General features: G+C 47.4%; 1 protein-coding gene across 4 annotated transcripts in view; it reads left to right on the top strand.

Moving 5' to 3' along the window:
* PRAG1 (PEAK1 related, kinase-activating pseudokinase 1) overlaps positions 1-14,966 on the top strand; it is a 51,040-nt gene extending 36,074 nt beyond the window's left edge. For all 4 annotated transcript variants that reach the window (XM_087418468.1, XM_004428807.3, XM_087418467.1 and 1 more), the window contains exons 5-6: positions 5,339-6,096; positions 13,406-14,966. In XM_087418468.1, coding sequence (XP_087274594.1) covers positions 5,339-6,096; positions 13,406-14,593 — 1,946 coding nt within the window. In that variant the 3' untranslated portion in view covers positions 14,594-14,966. The remainder of the gene's footprint in view (positions 1-5,338; positions 6,097-13,405) is intronic.
* The last annotated feature ends 5,177 nt before the right edge of the window (positions 14,967-20,143 follow it).

Below are 20,143 nucleotides of genomic sequence, written 5' to 3'. Positions count from 1 at the left end.
AGAAGCAGAGGTGTATCTATTCTGTAATCGGCTCCTGGCTTTATATGCAGCATTGGAAATTGAAAGGAAAACTTAGGAACTGGGATTTGGAGCTCTCTGGCCCAGATAGTAGGCAAAACCATTTAAAAACCTACCAATGATGTAGGCCAACTTCCCAGAAGAGTATTTTCCATTCTCACCCCTTTTAAACCCTTAATTGTTAGCCAGAATTTGGAAACAGGGTGATCTAACACGAGCATAAAACCAGGATATTTTTGAATGCATCTCATGTGCCATTGGAGCTCACATGCCATGTGCCTGAGAATATGAGCGGTTGGCCAAAGTTATTCAGGATTTTTTAGGCACATTTTTCTGAACCAGTGGTTTGCCTGTAAATTTTGAAACTATTTTAGGTGTCAAGGCAATATTTGTTCGCTCTTGTTTCTGGCTCTTCTAAATGCAGAGTGTGGCATCTGCCGCAAATAGTAAGAATCGAGCTGCTGTGTTGCCCACGGCAGTGTTTGTGAGGAAGTTCCCTCAAGCAAGAGCCAAGAAAATGACAGAGTCAGAGTGGGTCTATGGCCGGGCCCCTGATCCCATAGAAGACAGCTACTGTTTATCCCGTGGTAGAGAAATGAGTTTCCTCGAGAAGGCCCACATGTCGGCATCTGTTTCAGAGTAGCCCTAACAATATTAACAGCTGAGATGTTATATGGTCCTGAGGTGGCTTGGGGGTATCAGAGTGAATTGTGATCTTCTCACCAGCTGTAGTTCCACATCTGGAGAACAGCTGTAAGGAACCATAAGTTCAGAAGGATGCCTCAGGGTGGAAGGCATTGTGCCTGTTACAGGACTAGGCAAGTTTTTTTTTCTCGAAAAAAAAGGACAATGTGCATATGTAGTGCCCAGTTATATGGGTACAGTCCATATTTCGGGTGAGCCTTGCTTCACCGGTCAAGGTTTGTGTAACTACCCTCCTTTACTTCTGCTGAGGAGTGCGTGGTTGGGGAACATTCTCATGCGGCGCCATCCTCTGATGAGTACTTGCTGTATGCAGTGATTGCTGGGTAATAAACACATAGCATCTGAGAAATAAAGAAAAATTAACTAGCCCATGTGTTAATCCTTGAAGCCACGCCCCCTTCTAATACCCAGTACTCCCCGCTAGATTTACCCAAGTGGTTATGGAATATCAATCTGATCAAAGCCTCTGACTAACACAAAGTACAGGAAAGCAGAACACACACAGGGTACAGGAGAAAATCACTGCCTTCTGACGACCTGATCACTCGGGTTATTTTTTGTGCTAAAGCAGAACTTGTTGATTCTGTTTGGTAATCTCCAGAATAAGAAGTGTACAGATGTTTTTTTAAGATTCCTGCTATCCTTACAGATTGGAAAGTTCATGCACGGCAGCTGTGGGAACTAGAGATAGAGAGAGGACCGGTTGAAGCAAGATAACCATCTGCCTAGAGGTGTTTTATTTCAGGAGCAGCTTTGAGACAAAATGCATGTTAGGAGAGGTTGAAAATGGAGAGAGTGGATGAAATTATAGACGGTTAGTGCTGGAAGGGGCCCTTTCGGTGATGCAATCTGGTCACTTTTTAAATGAGGAAACTCAGCCGGGTAAGGTCGATAGCTAGTTAAGGGTCATCCTGCTGTCTGCCCTCAGATCGGAGGAGAGGCAGAGAGGGACATGGTGGAGGCGTCAAGGAGAGCCAAACAAGGAAGGCAAGGAAGACAGACCAAGAAGGGTGGGGAAATAAGCACAAGGCTTCAAGAGGGGATGAGCCAAAAAACTGAATTGTCAGAAACATGCCCCCCTCCTCACCCCGGCCGGCTGGCCTGGGGACCAAGAGTGCTGACCACAGGCAGGCTGTCCCTGCCACTGGAGACGCTGAGTAAAGCACTGACCAGGGATTCTGATCACACTCCACTTCCTCCCCGACCCGCATCTCTGAGTGCGGATAGTAAACTGAGAATCAGCCACCTCGATGGTGGTGGGCTTCTGCTGTCCAGAATGCAGAAAGGCTAGGAGATGGACGTGTTTCCACCTGCCCACCCTCTTGCTCATCACCTGGGTGCTTGGTGGCTGAGGCTTAGTGTCCTTGGAGAGCCCCATACATAAGGAGTCTTACTCCTCCCTCTTTTAGCCTAGGAGCTGATAAACGATCTCTGCCTCCTCTCTTAGCCTCTGCTGCTAGAGGGAGGAGGGAAAGGAAGTGAATCAGCTACCCTAGCTTTCATCTGTCCCCACTGCTGACCAAGCCCTAGGGAGGAGAAAAGCTGCTTCCTGGGGAGCGTGGGATGGGGGACCCGTGGACCCCAGGGTTTCAGATCCTGCTGAAATCAGCTCAGGACCTCGCCTCCACCAGCTGGCTGTCTCATCCCTGCCCCCTTTCTGATGGTTGAGGGGAGAATACATGGGCGTGTGAAGCTGGCTGGTCCCAATTGCACCACTGCGGCTTCATTGATGATTAACCTGGGCCTCCTGGAAGGGATATAAATCACTCATTCAGCCTTGCTGGCAGGTGCCCCACCTGTCATTAGCCATGCAGGGTGAGGTGGGAAGGAAAACTTGCTACAATCTTGATAAACCACTGGGAAGCAAAAGTGATTGCCTGCTGGAGACGTGGGAGCATGAGAAACATTATGCTTCCTCCTGGGTCTGGTGAGAGATGGTGGAGCCAGGAAATGGTGTGGGTCAGCCTTGCTCCAATGCACAGGGCTTCTCTTTGCATGAACCTGTTGGCTCCTATGTTCAACAAGCTGTATGCCCCAACTTAGACCTCCTGTGAGCTTTGCATTTGGGCTTTTACAGAGCAGGGGCGCCCTGCTTCACACACTGTGTGTCTGGGCATCAGTGAGTCTGGGGCATGGGTGGCAGCACCCGCCCCGCCCAGGGCAAGGTAAGCCCTGGGGATGTGGTCATCCACCTTGCTCCTGAGAGCGACCCTCCTCCCCATGGAGCATCCCACGTAAGAATGATACCAAACCAAGTGGGCTCGCCTCCTGCTGAGTTAAATAAGACTCTACACCAGCGGAAGTTGTTCACGAAGTAAGGTGTGTTCACAGCAAATAGGAGGCCATGAGGAATCATTTCCAAGTCATGGCGTCCCTGCACAAAGGGAAGCAGGAACTTTTGTTTGGTTGAGGAATGAATATTCAAAAGGGAGAGGCGGGTATGCACTTGCACAGGCTCAGTTGGAGAACATGCTTCCACATAATGAGGCCTAAGCTCCTCCTGGAGAGATCTTTGCATTAAAGATAAGGCAAAGGCTGGGCTGGCCCCGTGGCTTAGCGGTTAAGTGCACACACTCCGCTACTGGTGGCCCGAGTTTGGAACCCCGGGCGCGCACCGTCGCACCGCTTCTCCGGCCATGCTGAGGCGGCGTCCCACATACAGCAACTAGAAGGATGTGCAACTATGACATACAACTATCTATTGGGGCTTTGGGGAATAAAAAAAGGAGGAGGATTGGCAATAGATGTTAGCTCAGAGCCAGTCTTCCTCAGCAAAAAGAGGAGGATTAGCATGGATGTTAGCTCAGGGCTGATCATCCTCACACACAAAAAAACGATAAGGCAAAGGTCATGGGCATAGTTCTTGTGGTGAGGCTTGGTCAGTTTCAGGATGGCTGTTGGTTATATCTCCTTAACACACAACACGAAAACAAACAACCTGGAAAAACAGTTAATTGCTTCCAAACCCCCTTGGAGTTTCTCGAGGCCCCTAGTCAGTGACAAGGAGAGCCAATGTTGGTCTGAGGGGCTTGGTGCCAGTGCTTGTTCCTCAAGGGCCCATTCTGTCCCCACTTTGGTTGGAGAAAGCAGAGAGGGACTCGGTGTGGGTACAGAAGGTTATTAGGAGCAGCCCTAGAAAATTCACGTGCCTCTGAGGGAGGTGACACAAAACTAACGGACAATTTGCTCCCTTTGGAGCCTTTTACCACTTGCCTCGGGCCTCTGTGCCTGTTGTATCTTATTCTAGTCATTCTGCTAAGGCGGGGAGAGGGACAGAGCGGCACCACATGCCCTGCCCTTAAGGTGACATGGCACAGTGAACTAATGAGGGATGCACATCATAAGTACCTATTTTCTTGAATCTAAGACCCATGTTTCTTTTACATTTTAACCTTCAAGATAATAGGATGCATTTTATAACCTATGAATATAGTTAATGTTTTTTAAATCCCCCCTAAAGCGGTTATTAAAATAGTGGGTGCATCTTCGAGTCAGTTCTTAGAATGAAAGAAATGAGTATGATTTCAGTTTACCCTTTTTTGCTTTTAATGTCCACACCTTTTCCTACATATTTTTCACCTGAACTCTTGTTTCAGTATGAGACCTCCATTTCATACATTGGTACAAAGAGGAAAGTGCAGTTTTTGCCCTGTCTAGACTAACCCACTATCTCACCGTCTGTGACATTTCTGAATGTCTCCATGCTCTCCAGAGACCTGTGGCTGTGATGGAATCTTCTCCCAATCAGATTTGGTATCCACAGGCACGAATCTGGGAACTGGGGGGTCTAGGAAAGACTTGCTTTCCTTAAGATCTGTTTCTTCTTTTATAAAATCGCGTTCCTCTGCCTTCTAAAATATCTGTGGGGCTACCCTTCCCCCCAAGCCACCTGAGTGTTTGTCAAAACTCATAGAACTACACACTAAAAAGGAGGAATTTTACTGTAGGTAAATTGCACCTTCTATAAACCTGACTTTAAAAAAATCCAGTCAAACCACACACGTTCGCGTTTGTTGTTGCTGTTGCAGCATTGTTTGCAAAATATTAGAAACAACCCAGTGTCCATCAAGAAAGGATTGGTTAAATAAATTATGATAAATAATTTATCATAAATTTATCAAATAATTTATATGATAAATAAATTATGATAATAGTGATAAATCATACTTGCATGTGATGATATATTATGGGATAGCTGTTAAAAAGAGTTAGACCTGTACATCTGATGTGAAATATCTCCAAGATGTAGTAACAAGAGAAGAAAAGCAATATTCCAAACAGTGGGCACCATTTGCTCTCCCTTGTGTAAATGTGTACGTGTGTGTGTGTTTGGGTTGTTTGGCATATCTCCAGAAGGATGCGTGAGAAATTGCCAGCAGTGGTTTCCTCCGCTGAGAGGGACTGGGTGCTAAAGGATGAAGTAGGAGGAAGACGTCATTGGCACTATATACCTTTTTTGCATTTTGCATTTTGTTCATTGTGCATGTATTGTCTCTTGAAGAAACAGATATAAATAAAATAAAATAAATTGCTTTGACCAAAAGCAAAGCCCACAGGTCCCCAGAACTGAGAGGCATTGGCCTCTAGCCTGATTGTTTCTGTTTCTTGTTTTCAGGCCCATCCTCTGAGCCGACTCACTCGCCCACCAACAGTGGGAAGAAGCTCTTTGCTCCTGTTCCGTTCCCTTCTGGCTCCACAGAGGACGTGTCCCCCAGTGGCCCCCTGCAGCCCCCGCCTCTCCCCCAGAAGAAGTTAGTGAGCCGGGCAGCCTCTTCACCTGATGGCTTCTTCTGGACCCAAGGCTCCTCCAAGCCAAGAGCAACCAGTCCCAAGCTGAACCTCAGCCACTCGGAAACCAATGTCTGTGTCCATGAAGAGTCCCCCTTCAGCTACTCCTCGAGCCCCGGGAGCCGCCACCCTCTTCTCTTCTCCTCTTCTGAGCCTCTGGAGAAAACTTTCAAAGGCAGTGGCCACTGGGTCCCAGCCTCAGGGCTGGCGGGCAGCAAAAGCGGCTGCGGGAGCCCCAGCCTCCAGTGCAAAGGGGTCCCCTCGGCCTCGTCCTCCCAGCTGAGCGTGTCCAGCCAGGCCTCCGGCGGCAGCACCCAGCTTCAGCTCCACAGTCTCCTGAGCAGCGTCAGCAGCAAAGAGGGCACCTACGCCAAGCTGGGGGGGCTCTACGCCCAGTCCCTGGTCCGCCTCGTGGCCAAGTGTGAGGACCTCTTCTTGGGCGGCCAGAAAAAGGAGCTGCACTTCAACGAGAATAACTGGTCACTCTTCAAGCTGACCTGTAACAAGCCCTGTTGTGACTCGGGGGATGCCATTTATTACTGTGCCACCTGCTCTGAGGACCCCGGCAGCACCTACGCTGTGAAAGTAGGTACCACTCCCTCCTTCCATTCTGCAGTGCCCTCAGCTGGTTCCGGCGGTGGCAGGATTGTGGCTTGAGCAATCATGTCACCTCTGCAGGCTTTAGGGGGAGGGTTGATTCCTGAGGTTCCTTTTAACACTTAATGCTCAACGATTTCACTCTCTGCCTGGCCCAGGTCCTGGTGCTGTGAGATCTGTAGTGTGATTGTAGGGTCATTCTGTGCTGTCAGGAATGAACCTGTGTGATCTAATGGGATTAAGGACACAGTTGTCTTTTAACGCAACAGAGTTCCTTCATCTATTCAGCAGATTTTTCCTGAGTGCCCGCTATGTGCCAGGTATTTTGTAAAAATCTGAGTATATAGAGGTGAACATATGGTTCCTGTGGAGCTTATCATCTCCTAAGGGCGATGGGCAATTAAGATCTTGTTCTTCAAGTGTTAGAGTTGGAAGGAGAGTTAGACCCAGGCATCATCTTGCACAATAAGAGTAATAGCATTGCTTGAGCATTCGCTATACAAGTAGACTCTTGGCTGGGAGTGTTAACTACATCACCTCAAATCTTCAGAAGGTAGGTAGGTTTTACAGATGGGGAATCTGAGGCTCAAAATGCTTAAGTAATCTGCTCACAGCTAGCTGGTAGCTGAGACGGAGTTGAACCCTGCTTTGTCTTATCTCCAAAGCCTATGCTACCACCCTGTCAGTTAAGAAAAATGAGGTTCGGAGAAGTTAAGTGACTAGCCCAAGGTAATACAGCTCTTTACTCTTTGCCACTGGATCAGGGCTGTTGTGACCACACCCCATTGCTCTCTCAGGGTGCAGCTCTGAGCAAGCCGGGCCAGCCGTCTGCGCCCATCTGGTCACTCTGATCTCTGCCACGGACTCTGATCCTTCCATATGGCCCCCTTTCTCATCTTCATTTGGAGTTCCTTGAATGCCTGGTGGGTTTGTGGCCCTTCTATAAATGCAGGCTTCTGTGGGGGAGTGAGGAGGGGACTCCTGAGCTCTCTTCTGCCATCATGTGTCCCAAGATATTCCTTTTATTTCCAGTTAGAAAAATGCACATAGTAAACTAACATGAAATAACCTTGGTGGGGTAGCTTCCTGTTTACCAGTAAGATTTTTTTTTTTTTTTTGAGGAAGATTAGCTCTGAGCTACCATCTGTTGCCAATCCTCCTCTTTTGCTGAGGAAGACTGGCCCTGGGCTAACATCCGTGCCCATCTTCCTCTACTTTATATGGGACGCCGCCACAGCATGGCTTGACAAGCGGTGGGGGTGGTCCGTACCCGGGATCCGAACCTGTGAACCCCAGGCACCGAAGCAGAGCACACAATTTTAACCTCTATACCACTGGGCTGGCCCCTACCAGTAAGATTTTTCAAGATATTATGATTATTAGCCAAGGAAAATTGCAGTAAACTTTACTTTGAGATTTTTCTTTTAAGAAATTGGTGACACTACCATGAAATATAGATTAGGAACCCCTGAATTGTATGTTCAAGGGGCTATATATATAATTACTTGCTGCCTTCTTGTGAAAAAATTAGGTGTGAGGGGGTGGCTACTAGTAGGATCCAGTTAATTGTCAGAAATCAAGGCCCCAAAAGACGAGGGGGATATGGCCGAGATGGCAGGCACTAGATGGAAGAATGCAGCCATCTAGAATGAGAGTCTGTGGATTTCTTGAACTTCATTGCATCTGTATTTATATATATATAATATCTAAACTCAGCAGCTGCTCTCTTGGTAAGCTCTCCTTCCCTGCCACTCCCCCAACCATAGTTAAAAGAAAAAAGAAACAGTTCCAGCATTTCCCTTCCTATTATGATGGTGCTATATCCAGTAGAGGAAAAAGTGAGTGGACCCTCCCGTAAGCTGACCAGGATTACCCTGGTTATCACTGTTGGCCCAGAGCCAGGGGTCTGTAGCCATCCAATGAAAGGGATGGAAATTTGAGCTCCTTGAAAGCCAAGGGGATGGAGGTGCCTTTAGGAAGTTCTTCGCATCTGCCAGCCCCAGTGAACCAGAGAGAGTGACTGTGAATCACCCCTCCACTTCCACCTCCTGGTGTTCAAGTGCCTCCGACACTCTCACCTGTCTCCCGGGGCTGGCCCTGGGCGTTCACTCAGGGTCAAGAGGCAGCTGACCACTTTGAGGAGGAAAGAACCTGGTGGAAGAGGCTTAATCCCTCTTGCCCATGGGGTAGAAAGTGATGTGACCCTAAATGCAGGAACTAAGGGGCCACCTGGCACAAGACCTACTGCTGGATCAGAACCTCGGGGCCGGGGGTTTGGTTTTTATATCCATAAGTGATTGTGATGTGCAGCTTGCCTTCTAGGACCTCCTATAATAGTGTAGAATTAGCCACATTCTCCGACGAACAATGCAGAAAACTCAGCTTTCCCAGAGGATGTTAAAAACAAGCATTGCTCCTCATTTCATTACAAATCTAAACCATAAGGAAACCAGAAGATAGGCCTTGGTCCTCCAAGGACGAGAGTCCCAGGGGTCTCCTATTTGACTTTGCCGGAGACTTGGCAGCTCAAGGACTATCTTGGTAACGGGTGAAAGGAAATCTGGAGAAGAGCTTCAAATATTCAGAGTCTGGGGAACAACAATATCAATTTGCAAATGTGCCTGGCTTGGTATTGGGGAGGGCGGGGTGGGTGTTATGGAACATCATTTCGCACGTGCAGCTGTTCCGCTTCATTAGCACGGCAGTCTAGACGGAATACAGTCATCTGGAATCCGCAGGAGGGGGAGCGGGTCTCTCTTCCCGCGTCGCCTGTCTGTCGCTGAGCTCATTTCATCTGTGCATGGTAAGCAGGAGCCTTGGTGGCAAGTCCCCATTAACAAAAGCGGCCTCACACCTGCTCCCGCTAACGCTGGACCCTCTGTCTGCAGGCTGGGTGCCCTGCAGCAGCTAGGAGGTAAAGCCACTCTTGTCGCCCTACTCCATGAATATGTGGCCGAAAAAGAAGTGATTGGCTGTGTGTGAGTTTGCGAAGCTGTTTCACTCCCCAGTCAACTAGAACTCCAGATCCGTAATTAGGGACCCGTGTTAAGCCGGCTGGGCCTTTTTTATTTAACAGACGTGACTTAGCCCAGATTTTCAACCACAAATGAGGCCATGGCTCCAAAGTTGAAAGTGAGACTTGGCTCAGGAAAACGTTTGAAATTTGAGCTGAACCAAAGATTTGTGTGAAGGTCTTGAGCCAAAACCCAAGTGCAGACCCTCTGAAAATGAAGTGGGGAGGAGTGAGGGGAGATGGGGATGGAGAAGAAGTCTCCCCACCCCCCTCTCGCTCCTCTGCCCCCCTAATCTGGCACTCCGCGCTCTAGAATGATCTCGGGGGTGCCTGCCCAGGGCTCCCCGCTCCCGTTCACGTGCGCTGGCTCTCCCGTGCAGGCAGTGAGGAAGTCTTGCCAGAGGGCCGGCTCACTGATTTTGAAATGCATCCAGCCCAGTTGCCATTTACTCTGCTTCTCTGTGCAACTGTCGGCAGCTCCCTTGGAGCTCGGGCAGAGTGTTTGCTGGGCCCAGGCCTTTGACGCCCTGGAGAAAGGGATCCTTGGAAACACTTCCCAGGCCCCGGGCAGCTGCGCCCTCTGGTTTGTACAGTAAGCTGCAAGCCAGCTCTGGATTGCTCGCACCACCGCATGGGTACGGCCAGACGTGCAAGAGCGGTCGCCATAGCAACCTGTCCCAGTGGATGCCCACCGTGGACTAGGCGCTATGCTGAAAGCCACACCTGTGTTGTGTCATTGAATGCTCACGATGGCCCCGTGCGGAAGGAGCTGTCACTGCCGCTGACACACAGAGGAGAAAACAGACTGAGAGATAAATTCAGTCCATCCTCTTTCATGGATTCCATATTTGTGAATTCACTGGTAACATTTATTTGTAGCCCCAAATCAATACTGTGGCATTTTTGTGGTCATTCCTGAATATGCACAGAGTAGGGGGAATTGGAGTCACCAGGCATGCAAACTCCCAGCTGAGGTGGAACAAGGCGATGCTCTACCTTCTTGTTTTAGTTCTCATACTGAAAACAGGTCTCCTTTTGGAGGTTTATTTAGTGCCTCCTTCTTCACATTTTTGTGCTATTTTGGTGATTTCTCTGTTTAAAATGGCCAAGCTGAGCACTGAAGTCCTGTCTCGGGTTCCTAAGCTCAAGAAGGCTGTGATGTGCCTTTGGGAGGTGTTCGATAAGCTTCATTCAGGCACGAGTTACAGTCAGTTGGCCATGAGTTCAGTGTTAATGAATCGACAATATCTACTAATAAGGCTTTTTTTTTTTTTAAAGATTTTATTTATTTATTTATTTTTCCCCCCAAAGCCCCAGTAGATAGTTGTATGTCATAGCTGCACATCCTTCTAGTTGCTGTACGTGGGACGCAGCCTCAGCATGGCCGGAGAAGCGGTGCGTCGGTGCATTCCCGGGATCGGAACCCAGGCTGCCAGCAGCGGCGTGCACGCACTTAACCGCTAAGCCACGGAGCCAGCCCTAATAAGGCTTCTTTAAACAGAAACACACATAAAACCGGGTTACATATGGCCAGTTGGTGAAAATGCTGCGACCAAAGGCTTTCAAGAACTTCACATTGCATTTTCCCTGGGAGCAAAGGTTCAGTATTCACTAATCCGGTGTTTGTGGCTACTTAGTAGAACATAACTACTGCAAATAACTAGAATCGACGGTAACCTGCCAATGTTTACAGAGTTCATATTTAAACCAAGGTCTTTGTCACTCCAAAGCAAATACTTTTGACCTCTAGAACAACTTCTCAGTTGTGTAATCTTGGGCAAATAACTTAACCTCTTGAAGCCTCAGTTTCCTCCTCTGTAATAGCATCTACCTCACCGGGTTGTTTGAGATTTAATGAGACACTGCATGGAAAGTGCTTAGTAGGCGCAGTGCCTCACACATACCAGAGTCAGGTAGGTGTCTGTTGTGGTCGAGAAGCCCTCACTGGAGGGGGCGACCTGACATCCAGTAATACTTTCCCCACGTATGCATAGATAGCACAGCAGACACATCCATACACAGTGGTTGGTATTTATATGCAAGACGATTCTTTGAGGACCCCCCAAATTTCCTTTAGTTTACTAATGTCCCAGAAGACTGCCACTTAAAAGCTGAATACAGTTGGGTGGGCTGGAATAAGAAAGAGCCTGCAACAATGCCTTTTAGATAAGTATTCCAAAATCATTTTTATTAGTGTAATAGGAAACAATGTCTGGGATAAAATCTACTTCCCTTTTATTTCTGTTCTACCCCTAAAATAGATTACTAAATTAATGTGTTACCTCCCCCCACCTCTCAATTATCTTTTTAAAAGTTTCCTCATGGGCTGAACTCTTTTATCCTAGGTTTCATGCTGAGAAGGTTTGTATAGCTGCAATGCAAATAAATCTCTGTGAAAAGGTGCTTGCAACAGAACTTCTAGAAACATCACCTGTAAGCATTGTGGTGCTCCGTAAACACTGCTGTAATCATTCGAGTGTAGCACCCGGCTTCCCTAAGGGTTATTTGGGGATTGTTTGCAGGATGGTATTTTTTAGGTAGATGCGGGATGCCTTTCTTCCCAGGATTACACGCTGCTCCTTACCTTCCATAAAGCATGGCTGAGATTGCACAAGATCCTTTTGAGAGAGGAGACCACAGTCCATCTTCAGTCCCTTTCAGCATAATTACAGGGAAATCGAGGCCTGACAGGGGGCCATTATATCTGGCTCAAGACTCTCCAGCTGTGTGGCAGCCAGATGAGGATTAGTGTTGCTAGAGATCCTCGGGTGGCTGGCACTGTCATTATTACAAGATGTTGAAGAGGCGGTGTGGGGATTCCCCAGAGGAGCTTGAGATTATCTGCTTGTTTATTCCTACCTTCAGTTTAGAGGGTGCCTTTGGCACTTGGGGATCGCTGTCGCTGGAGAGCTTTCTGTTTTCTTTCAGCTCGATGACTCACCCTCGGAGGAAAGTGTGCGCCTTCCACATAAATCAGCTCGCAGGTCATGCCAGCTAGCAGGCATGTGTATTTGCCTAGATCTAGAAACCTGGGCAGCTCAGAGAACTTGGCCAAGTCCTAGAGGTTTAGGGCCTGCATCTGCCGCTGAGATTCCCAAGAAGGGAGCACCCCAGAAGTCAAACACATTTGCTGTCAGGTAGCTGCAGATTCGGGTGTGAGGGATGGGGAGTAAGGCTGACTGCCTGTGTAAACTCTTGTCTGGCTTCCTGAGAATTTGTCCAGCCCGCACCTTGGGCGGAGGGACGTCTTCCTACTGATATCAGGGCGCCACACTGCGAAGTGTTGTGCAGGGACCCCACTCTTGCTGGGTTGTATGGTAATTTTATGTTTAACTTCTATAGAAACTGCCAAACTGTGTTCCAAAGTGACTGTACCATTTTACATTCCACCAGCAAATGTATGGATTTCTCCACATTCTTATAGACATTTATTATTGTCTATGAGACAAATTCTAGTCGGTGTCAACTGGTGTCTCATTGTGGTTTTGATTTGCATTCCCCTAATGACTCATATGATGTTGAGCATCTTTTCATGTGCTTATTATGGCCATTTACATATTTCTTTGGTGAAATGCCTAATAATATCTTTTGCCCACTTTTTGATTGGGTAGTTTATCTTTTTTTTTTTTTTTTATAATTTTATTTATTTATTTATTTTCCCCCCAAAGCCCCAGTAGATAGTTGTATGTCATAGCTGCACACGCTTCTAGTTGCTGTATGTGGGATGTGGCCTCAGCATGGCTGGAGAAGCAGTGTGTCGGTGCGCGCCCGGGATCCGAACCCGGGCCGCCAGCAGTGGAGCGCGCGCACTTAACCGCTAAGCCACGGGGCCGGCCCGGTAGTTTATCTTCTTATTACTGAGTTGTAAGAATTTTTTGTAAGTTTTGGATACAAATCATGTATCAGATATGTGTTTTGCAAATATTTTCTCCCAATCTATTACTTGTCTTTCCATTTTCTTAATGATATCTTTTGAAACACCAAAGTTTTGAATTTTGATGATTATCCATTTTTTCTCTTATGGACCATGCCTTTGGTGTGGTACTGAGAAATCTTTGCCCAACCTAAGGTCTCAAAGATTATCTCCTGTGTTTTCTTCTAAAATTTGTATGTTTTGGCTCTCACACCTATGTCTGTGCGATTCATTGGAGTTGATTTGTGTGTATGGTGTGAGATAAGGGTTTGAGTTCACCTTTTTGCATGTGGATATCCAAAGTCCCAATACCATTTGTTGAACAGAATGATGGATCCCACTCTTGACCTCATTTCTCCTTTTCCCCACAGATCTGCAAAACCCCTGAGCCCAAAACGGCCTCCTACTGCAGCCCTTCTGTGCCCGTGCACTTCAACATCCAGCAGGACTGCGGCCACTTTGTCGCCTCGGTGCCCTCCAGCATGCTCACCCCTCCCGACGCACCCAAGGACCCTCTGCCTGCCCCGCCCTCACACCCTCCTGCCCAGGAGCAGGACTGCGTGGTGGTCATCACCCGAGAGGTGCCCCACCAGACCGCCTCTGACTTTGTGCGGGACTCAGCCACCAGCCATCAGTCTGAGCCCGAGGTTTACGAGCGGCGCGTGTGCTTCCTGCTTCTGCAGCTCTGCAATGGGCTGGAGCATCTGAAGGAGCATGGGATCATCCATCGAGACCTGTGCCTGGAGAACCTGCTGCTGGTGCACTGCACCCCCCAGGCCTCCCCGGGCCCCTCCCCCCCTGCTCCCCCTGCCTCCTCTGCCACCTCCAGCGCCCCTCCCACCTCCACATCCCCTTCTCCTGCAGCTACTCCCTCCCCTCACCCCTCTGCTGCCCTCCCTGCCAGTGTGCCTGCCAGTGCCCCAGCTGCCCCCGCCTGTCAGGGAGTGCCCAGTGAGAAGCACCTGCCCCGGCTCATCATCAGCAACTTCCTGAAGGCCAAGCAGAAGCCAGGCAGCACCACCAACCTGCAGCAGAAGAAGAGCCAGGCCCGGCTGGCCCCGGAGATCGTGTCCGCCTCCCAGTACCGCAAGTTTGATGAGTTCCAAACAGGCATCCTCATCTATGAGCTGCTGCACCAGCCCAACCCCTTCGAGGTGCGGGCCCAGCTTCGGGAACAGGACTACCGGCAGGAAGACCTGCCCCCACTGCCCACCCTGTCCCTCTACTCGCCCGGCCTGCAGCAGCTCGCCCACCTGCTGCTGGAGGCCGACCCCATCAAGCGCATCCGCATCGGCGAGGCCAAGCGGGTGCTGCAGTGCTTGCTGTGGGGACCCCGGCGGGAGCTGGTGGAGCAGCCGGGCACCTCCGAGGAGGCGCTCTGCAGCACGCTGCATAACTGGATCGACATGAAGCGGGCTCTGATGATGATGAAGTTCGCCGAGAAGGCGGTGGACCGCAGGCGCGGGGTGGAGCTGGAGGACTGGCTTTGCTGCCAGTACCTGGCGTCCGCGGAGCCCGGAGCCCTCTTACAGTCGCTGAGGCTCTTGCAGCTCCTGTGAGCCCCGCCCCCAGCCCCGCCCTTGATCTCCTGCCTCCGTGCCTGCCCCCCATCCTGACCCCCATGCCCTGCCTTGTCTTGGAAACATCCACGTCTCCCTGGGAAATGGTACAAATGACTGTCATACTTGGATGTAATATATATATATAAAATATATAAATATGAAAGACTGACGATGTCATTGCCCTTTCAGGCCTCCTCTCCTCTGCAAGTCCTCCCAGTTTTCTCCTACAATTATGTGCATTTCTAGTTCAGTGCAAGGTCCTGAAGACAGGTCTGCCAACAGAGTGAAGCCTGGACTCTGGTCTCACTACCCCAATATGGGATCTGTTCACCTTCTTGTCAAATGGTTATTAAAAAACAAAAAAACTCCATTTTTAAAAAGTTTTGGTTGAGTCATGAGCAAAGCTCTTTTATCCCAAAGTGCCCGAGTGCGTCAGTATCTTTGGTGGGTAAAATTGAATGTAAACCTCTGAAGCAGTGTCCAGGCCCCCTGAAGTGTCCTTGGTCTACACTTCTTGTGAGACAGAGCAGCAGACCACAAGAGCCTAGGCTTGCTGGTACCGATTAATCTTCCCTCTTCTCCCCCCACCTAGCAGTCTTTTAGAAAGAATCTAGACACAGCTGGTGTGATCCCAGAGTTTCGGAATTCAACCCCACTGCTCCACATCCATTTCTAGTTTGCTAAAGCTCATTACCATTTGCACAGCCAGAGGCCTGGCTGGAAACAGAATCCACCCCAGATGGTTCAGATGGAAAGACCTTAGCAGGGGACCACTTAGAGTAGTATGGGCAGGGTTCAGAGAAAAAACAGAGGATGATGAGGCAAAGACAAGGGCCGAAATGGGGACAGTTACCTGTTCACTATTCTTATTTCCCGCCTGTCATCTCCAGGCAAAGACCAATGGGGCCAGATTGCAAGGGGGCTTGGGTGATGCGGTCAGCAGGATCAGCCTCCCAGGGCAGGGAGAGGGGAGGAATGATGAGGTGCCTGGTGGCAAACCAGCCCACTGTTCCTACTATACTAGATAACAGCAGTGCAAGAATAAAACTCATGTGTTCCCATCCCCAGACCAGTAGTCTGTCTGCTGTTCTAAGCTCCTTCAGGTTTCTATTTTTAAAAACTCATTCATTTGAGGCCAGCCCAGTGGCATAGTGGTTAAGTACACGTGCTCCACTTCGGTGGCCTGGGGTTTGCGGATTCAGATCCCGGGAGTGGACCTATACACTGCTCATCAAGCCATGCGGTGGCGGCATCCCACATACAAAGTAGAGGAAGATTGGCACAGATGTTAGCTCAGGGACCATCTTCCTCAAGCAAGAAGAGGAAGATTGGCAACAGATGTTAGCTGAGAGCCAATCTTCATCACCAAAAAACAAAAAACAGACAAACAAACATTCATTTAACAAACTTACTGGCGCCTCCTGTTTCCTGTAATCAGTATCTGTTACCATGCCTTTAAAAGTGCACAGAGAGAATTAGGAAGCAGCACACCTTTCCTCCTCGAAATTGGACACACACAAAGTCATTAATTACTCATTTGAAGGGCAACAGCCCCAAGACGCTTATATTTCTCCCTAAAAGGTCATCTTCCAACTTGTGAATTAATTAATTTCTAAAAGCTTAATAACCACTATGGACAATTTAAAACAAATGCAAAGATCTTTGTGGATGGCCTAGAAATCTGAGGATGTGGCTAGCAACCAGGATGGGGAAATCTCCCACGTCCCCTTCTGTGTATGATTTCCACTCATTTTGCAAGCTCTGCCTTCTGCCTCGGACTACAGGTAAACACACCCACATTTCCATGCATCAGCTGTGAAGACGGCATTTCAATTGCTGCTCCAGCATTGAGGAAGGAACTGGCTGAAACCAGCTTCCAACTATGTTTGTACAAGAGCAAGAAAGTCTTTGAACATGGAAATCATAATTCTTCGTAGGAACTATCTGTTTCAGAGGGGATCATTTTGTTAGTTGTTTGTTCCTGGGAATTTTCCAGGCAAACCCTCCACCCTCGATTTTCTGTCTTTTGCTTTCTTGTCCTTTCTCACTTTAAATAAATAAACAATGGAGAGGGAGGAAACAAATTCTGCCAGGGGAATGCAGTGCCATTTGGAAACATGTCTCAAGAGGCACATTTTAAATCTCTGAATTAATTACACCTTGTTTATATGCCACCCACTTCAGGAAAAAAAAAATTGAGATTGTAGAAAACGTTTTAAGAACCAAAATGATCTCAAAAGTAAAGATGGAAAGAGAGGAAACAAAAGCAATAAATTCTGATTGAGAAGAATGAGAGCAATCAAACATAAAACTTGCTTCTGAGCCATCCACCAACCTAGAAAAAGTAGAAAGCAGCCGGTTACAGACTTCTTTGTGTAATTTTAGGAAACAGTTCAGTTCATCAGGAGGAACAAACCTTTTCCCACTGCTTGGTTCCAAAGGGAATTTGTCAAGGATTTCCTTGTTTAAAGACATTGAATAACGTTTCCAATAGCAGGTTAAAAAAACAAGAAGACATTTTTCTAGATAAGGCAATTTCTTATGTCCACCATGGGTGAAATCCACGTATGCAGCATTCAAGCCTAGCTCCATCAAGGAGATTCTATAGGGTAATTGCCACCCATTCATTTCCACGGATTGACCTCTTCCGGCAACAGTAAGTCACGGGGGCTACAACTATTAGGTTTGGCAAACGGCTTCAGTCACACTGAATTCAGGGGCTCACTATAACTGGTTTTTTGTTACCTCAAAATACACCTGGGATGCACGGCTTTGTCTCACAGAAAGCTTAGCACTAAATAGATTAGCTCCAGAAACAATAGCTTCTTCCACAGCACTAAGCTTCGGATATAAGCAGGGACCTTTGTATGATGACAGTCTCTTAACGTCTGGCTATTTAATATACCTGGTATCACTGAGTTCCTCTCCTTTTGTTTGGCTTTAGACCCAACTACTGGTATTTAAATCTCCAGGGTTTTTTTCTCTCCAGCTCTGAGTCAAGTCGCCCCCATATCCTTTCCACATTTTTAATTTTTGTTGTTAACGAGCCTTTCCCTTTTTCATGCCAAGATATGGAATCTTTTTCCTTCTCCTAAATTCTTTCCTGGAGGCGTGATGAAGCTGTACATGTAAATTGTTATATCCTTGCCAAAAGCAAGATAAGCACTTCAAGGATTATTTATTTATCATAACACATGGCTCAGAGCTAAAAAGACAGGGCTCTGGGGAGCTGTAGTTACCACTCTGTGTAACACTTCCTGGTTTTCAAGAGCTGGGGGCTGGAGAAAGCTCTTTTATGATGTATACATGTACGCAAAACAGTTATGAAGAATTTGAAGATGGAAGACATATGTTACTTTAATGACTTCTCTGAAATTCGTTCTTTAAATATATAGCCAATAAATGAGGCAGCCCTTTCCCACTCTGCTGAATATCTATAAATCTTTTAAGATCTAAGCATAAGCTTATTAAATCTCATTAGAAGTAGTAGGTTTGTAATGTAAAATCTGCTTGGCATATTTAATAGAGGGTGATGTGAATGGAATTGATTCATTAGAAACCAAAATTTAAACCAGCTGATGTCATTGCCAAAAATAAAAGACAAGAATAAAATGTTTGGGGCAAGTTCCAAGGGGTCATTGTCTTGACAATTACTCTCCTTCTCTTTTCCAATGCTAATTAACGGGGGTAAAGGGACAGCCAAGGAGACCTACTCCAGGAAAGAGATGTCCTAGGAGGACTTGTGCCCTGAAAAGGAGGTTGTGAGGTAGCCTGATGGGTTCCAGGGCCCCGGGAAAGGCGTCTTAATTAACCCCAAAACATTATCATTGATTTAGGGGGAACTGGGATTGAGCCAGAACTAGGATCCTTACTGGATCCTGGATACTCAGTCGTCTCTCATCTGCATCTTTCCTCCCAGGACTTGATTACATCCATTCCAACTTTCTGGAGTGGGAGAAGCAAAGTCAAGTTTACACTGGATTTTTCTACATTCTAAAAAGCCAACTTCGTATTGGACTATCCCAGTGGGGACTTGAACATATACATATATCACATATTCTGAATGTTGGATTCAAATCTTTCCGATCCTTTACTAGACATGATTACAGCTATTTTCTACAAAGACACTGTCCTCAACACTGGATGTGCTTAGGCTATCAAAATGCTAACGTATGGTGTTAGGACTTAAAGGTTGTTCTTCAGACTTCTGACTTAATGCCTTATTGGGGATCATCAGGCATGGAGACAGGTTGGGGGAACTGAGCAGGGAGGTCTAAGGAGGGAGGAGAGGACAGGAAATGAGAAAACAAGATTCAGAGACAAACCACCTGCTCTACCATTTGCCTGGATCCAACTTTGATAACTTCCCACAACCCCCAGTAGGGAATTCACGTGTCTTAGTCCAGTCGGGCTGTTATAACAAAATACCAAGGACTGGGTGGCTTATAAACAACAGAAATTTATTTCTCACAGTTCTGGAAGCTGGGAAGTCCAAGATCAGGGTGCCAGCAGATTCAGTTCTGGTGAGAGCCCACTTCCTGGTTCACAGATGGCCGAATTCTCACTGTGTCCTCACACGGTGGAAAGGGCAAGGGAACTCTCTGGGGTCTCATTTATAAGGACACTAATCCCATTCATGAGGCATCCACCCTCATGACTTCACCACCTCCCAAAGGCCCCACCACTTAATACCATCACGTTGGGGGTTAGGTTTCAACATATGAATTTGGGGGGACACAAACATTCAGTCTTTAGTGTCAGGCTTGTCAGCCCTTTACTGGGATCATACAGATACTTGTATGTCTATTCTTTTTTTTTTTTTAAAGATTTTATTTATTTATTTTTCCCCCCAAAGCCCCAGTAGATAGTTGTATGTCATAGCTGCACACCTTCCAGTTGCTGTATGTGGGACGCGGCCTCAGCATGGCCGGAGAAGAGGTGTGTGCCCAGGATCCGAACCCAGGCCGCCAGCAGCAGAGCGCGCGCACTTAACCGCTAAGCCACAGGGCCGGCCCTGTATGTCTACTCTATTCTCAAAGATTTCCAGAGATGAGGAAGCTATAGAACTCTAGATTGTGTAGATTTCAATTTCAGAGTTTATAGCAGATTCCTTAAAAAAGTCAGAAAGACATTAAACATTGTGCCCTTTATTTATGCCCTTTCCTTACTGACCATTCCCATCATCATCTTCATCATCATCATGGAGACAATTTTCAATTTTCCTTTTAAAGGAGTAGCAGAGATTTTTTCTCTCTTACTTCTCAGTCTTATTGGTTCTATTTATTTCGAGTGTGTAAAGCATAACATGGCACAAAAAGCCAAAACTATTCAAAAAGATATACACAGAGAAGTAACAGTCCCCCACACCCTGCCCCCATTCCTCTGTCCTTTCCACTCTGCTCTCACCCATCCTCTGTCACAACCAAACTCAGTAATTTCTTCTTTATGCTTCCTGTATTTAATTTGCACAAATGAGCAGATACAAGAAGATTTCTTCTTTCTCACACAAAAGTTAGTATATCAAAGATGCAAGAGCACTTTGCTTTT

The sequence above is a fragment of the Ceratotherium simum genome, chromosome 28 (assembly GCF_057802395.1).
Source record: "Ceratotherium simum simum isolate JZ-2026a chromosome 28, ASM5780239v1, whole genome shotgun sequence".
NCBI lineage: Eukaryota > Metazoa > Chordata > Mammalia > Perissodactyla > Rhinocerotidae > Ceratotherium > Ceratotherium simum.
Note: the sequence above shows the minus strand (reverse complement) of the source record. Positions and strands in the feature narration are given on the sequence as shown.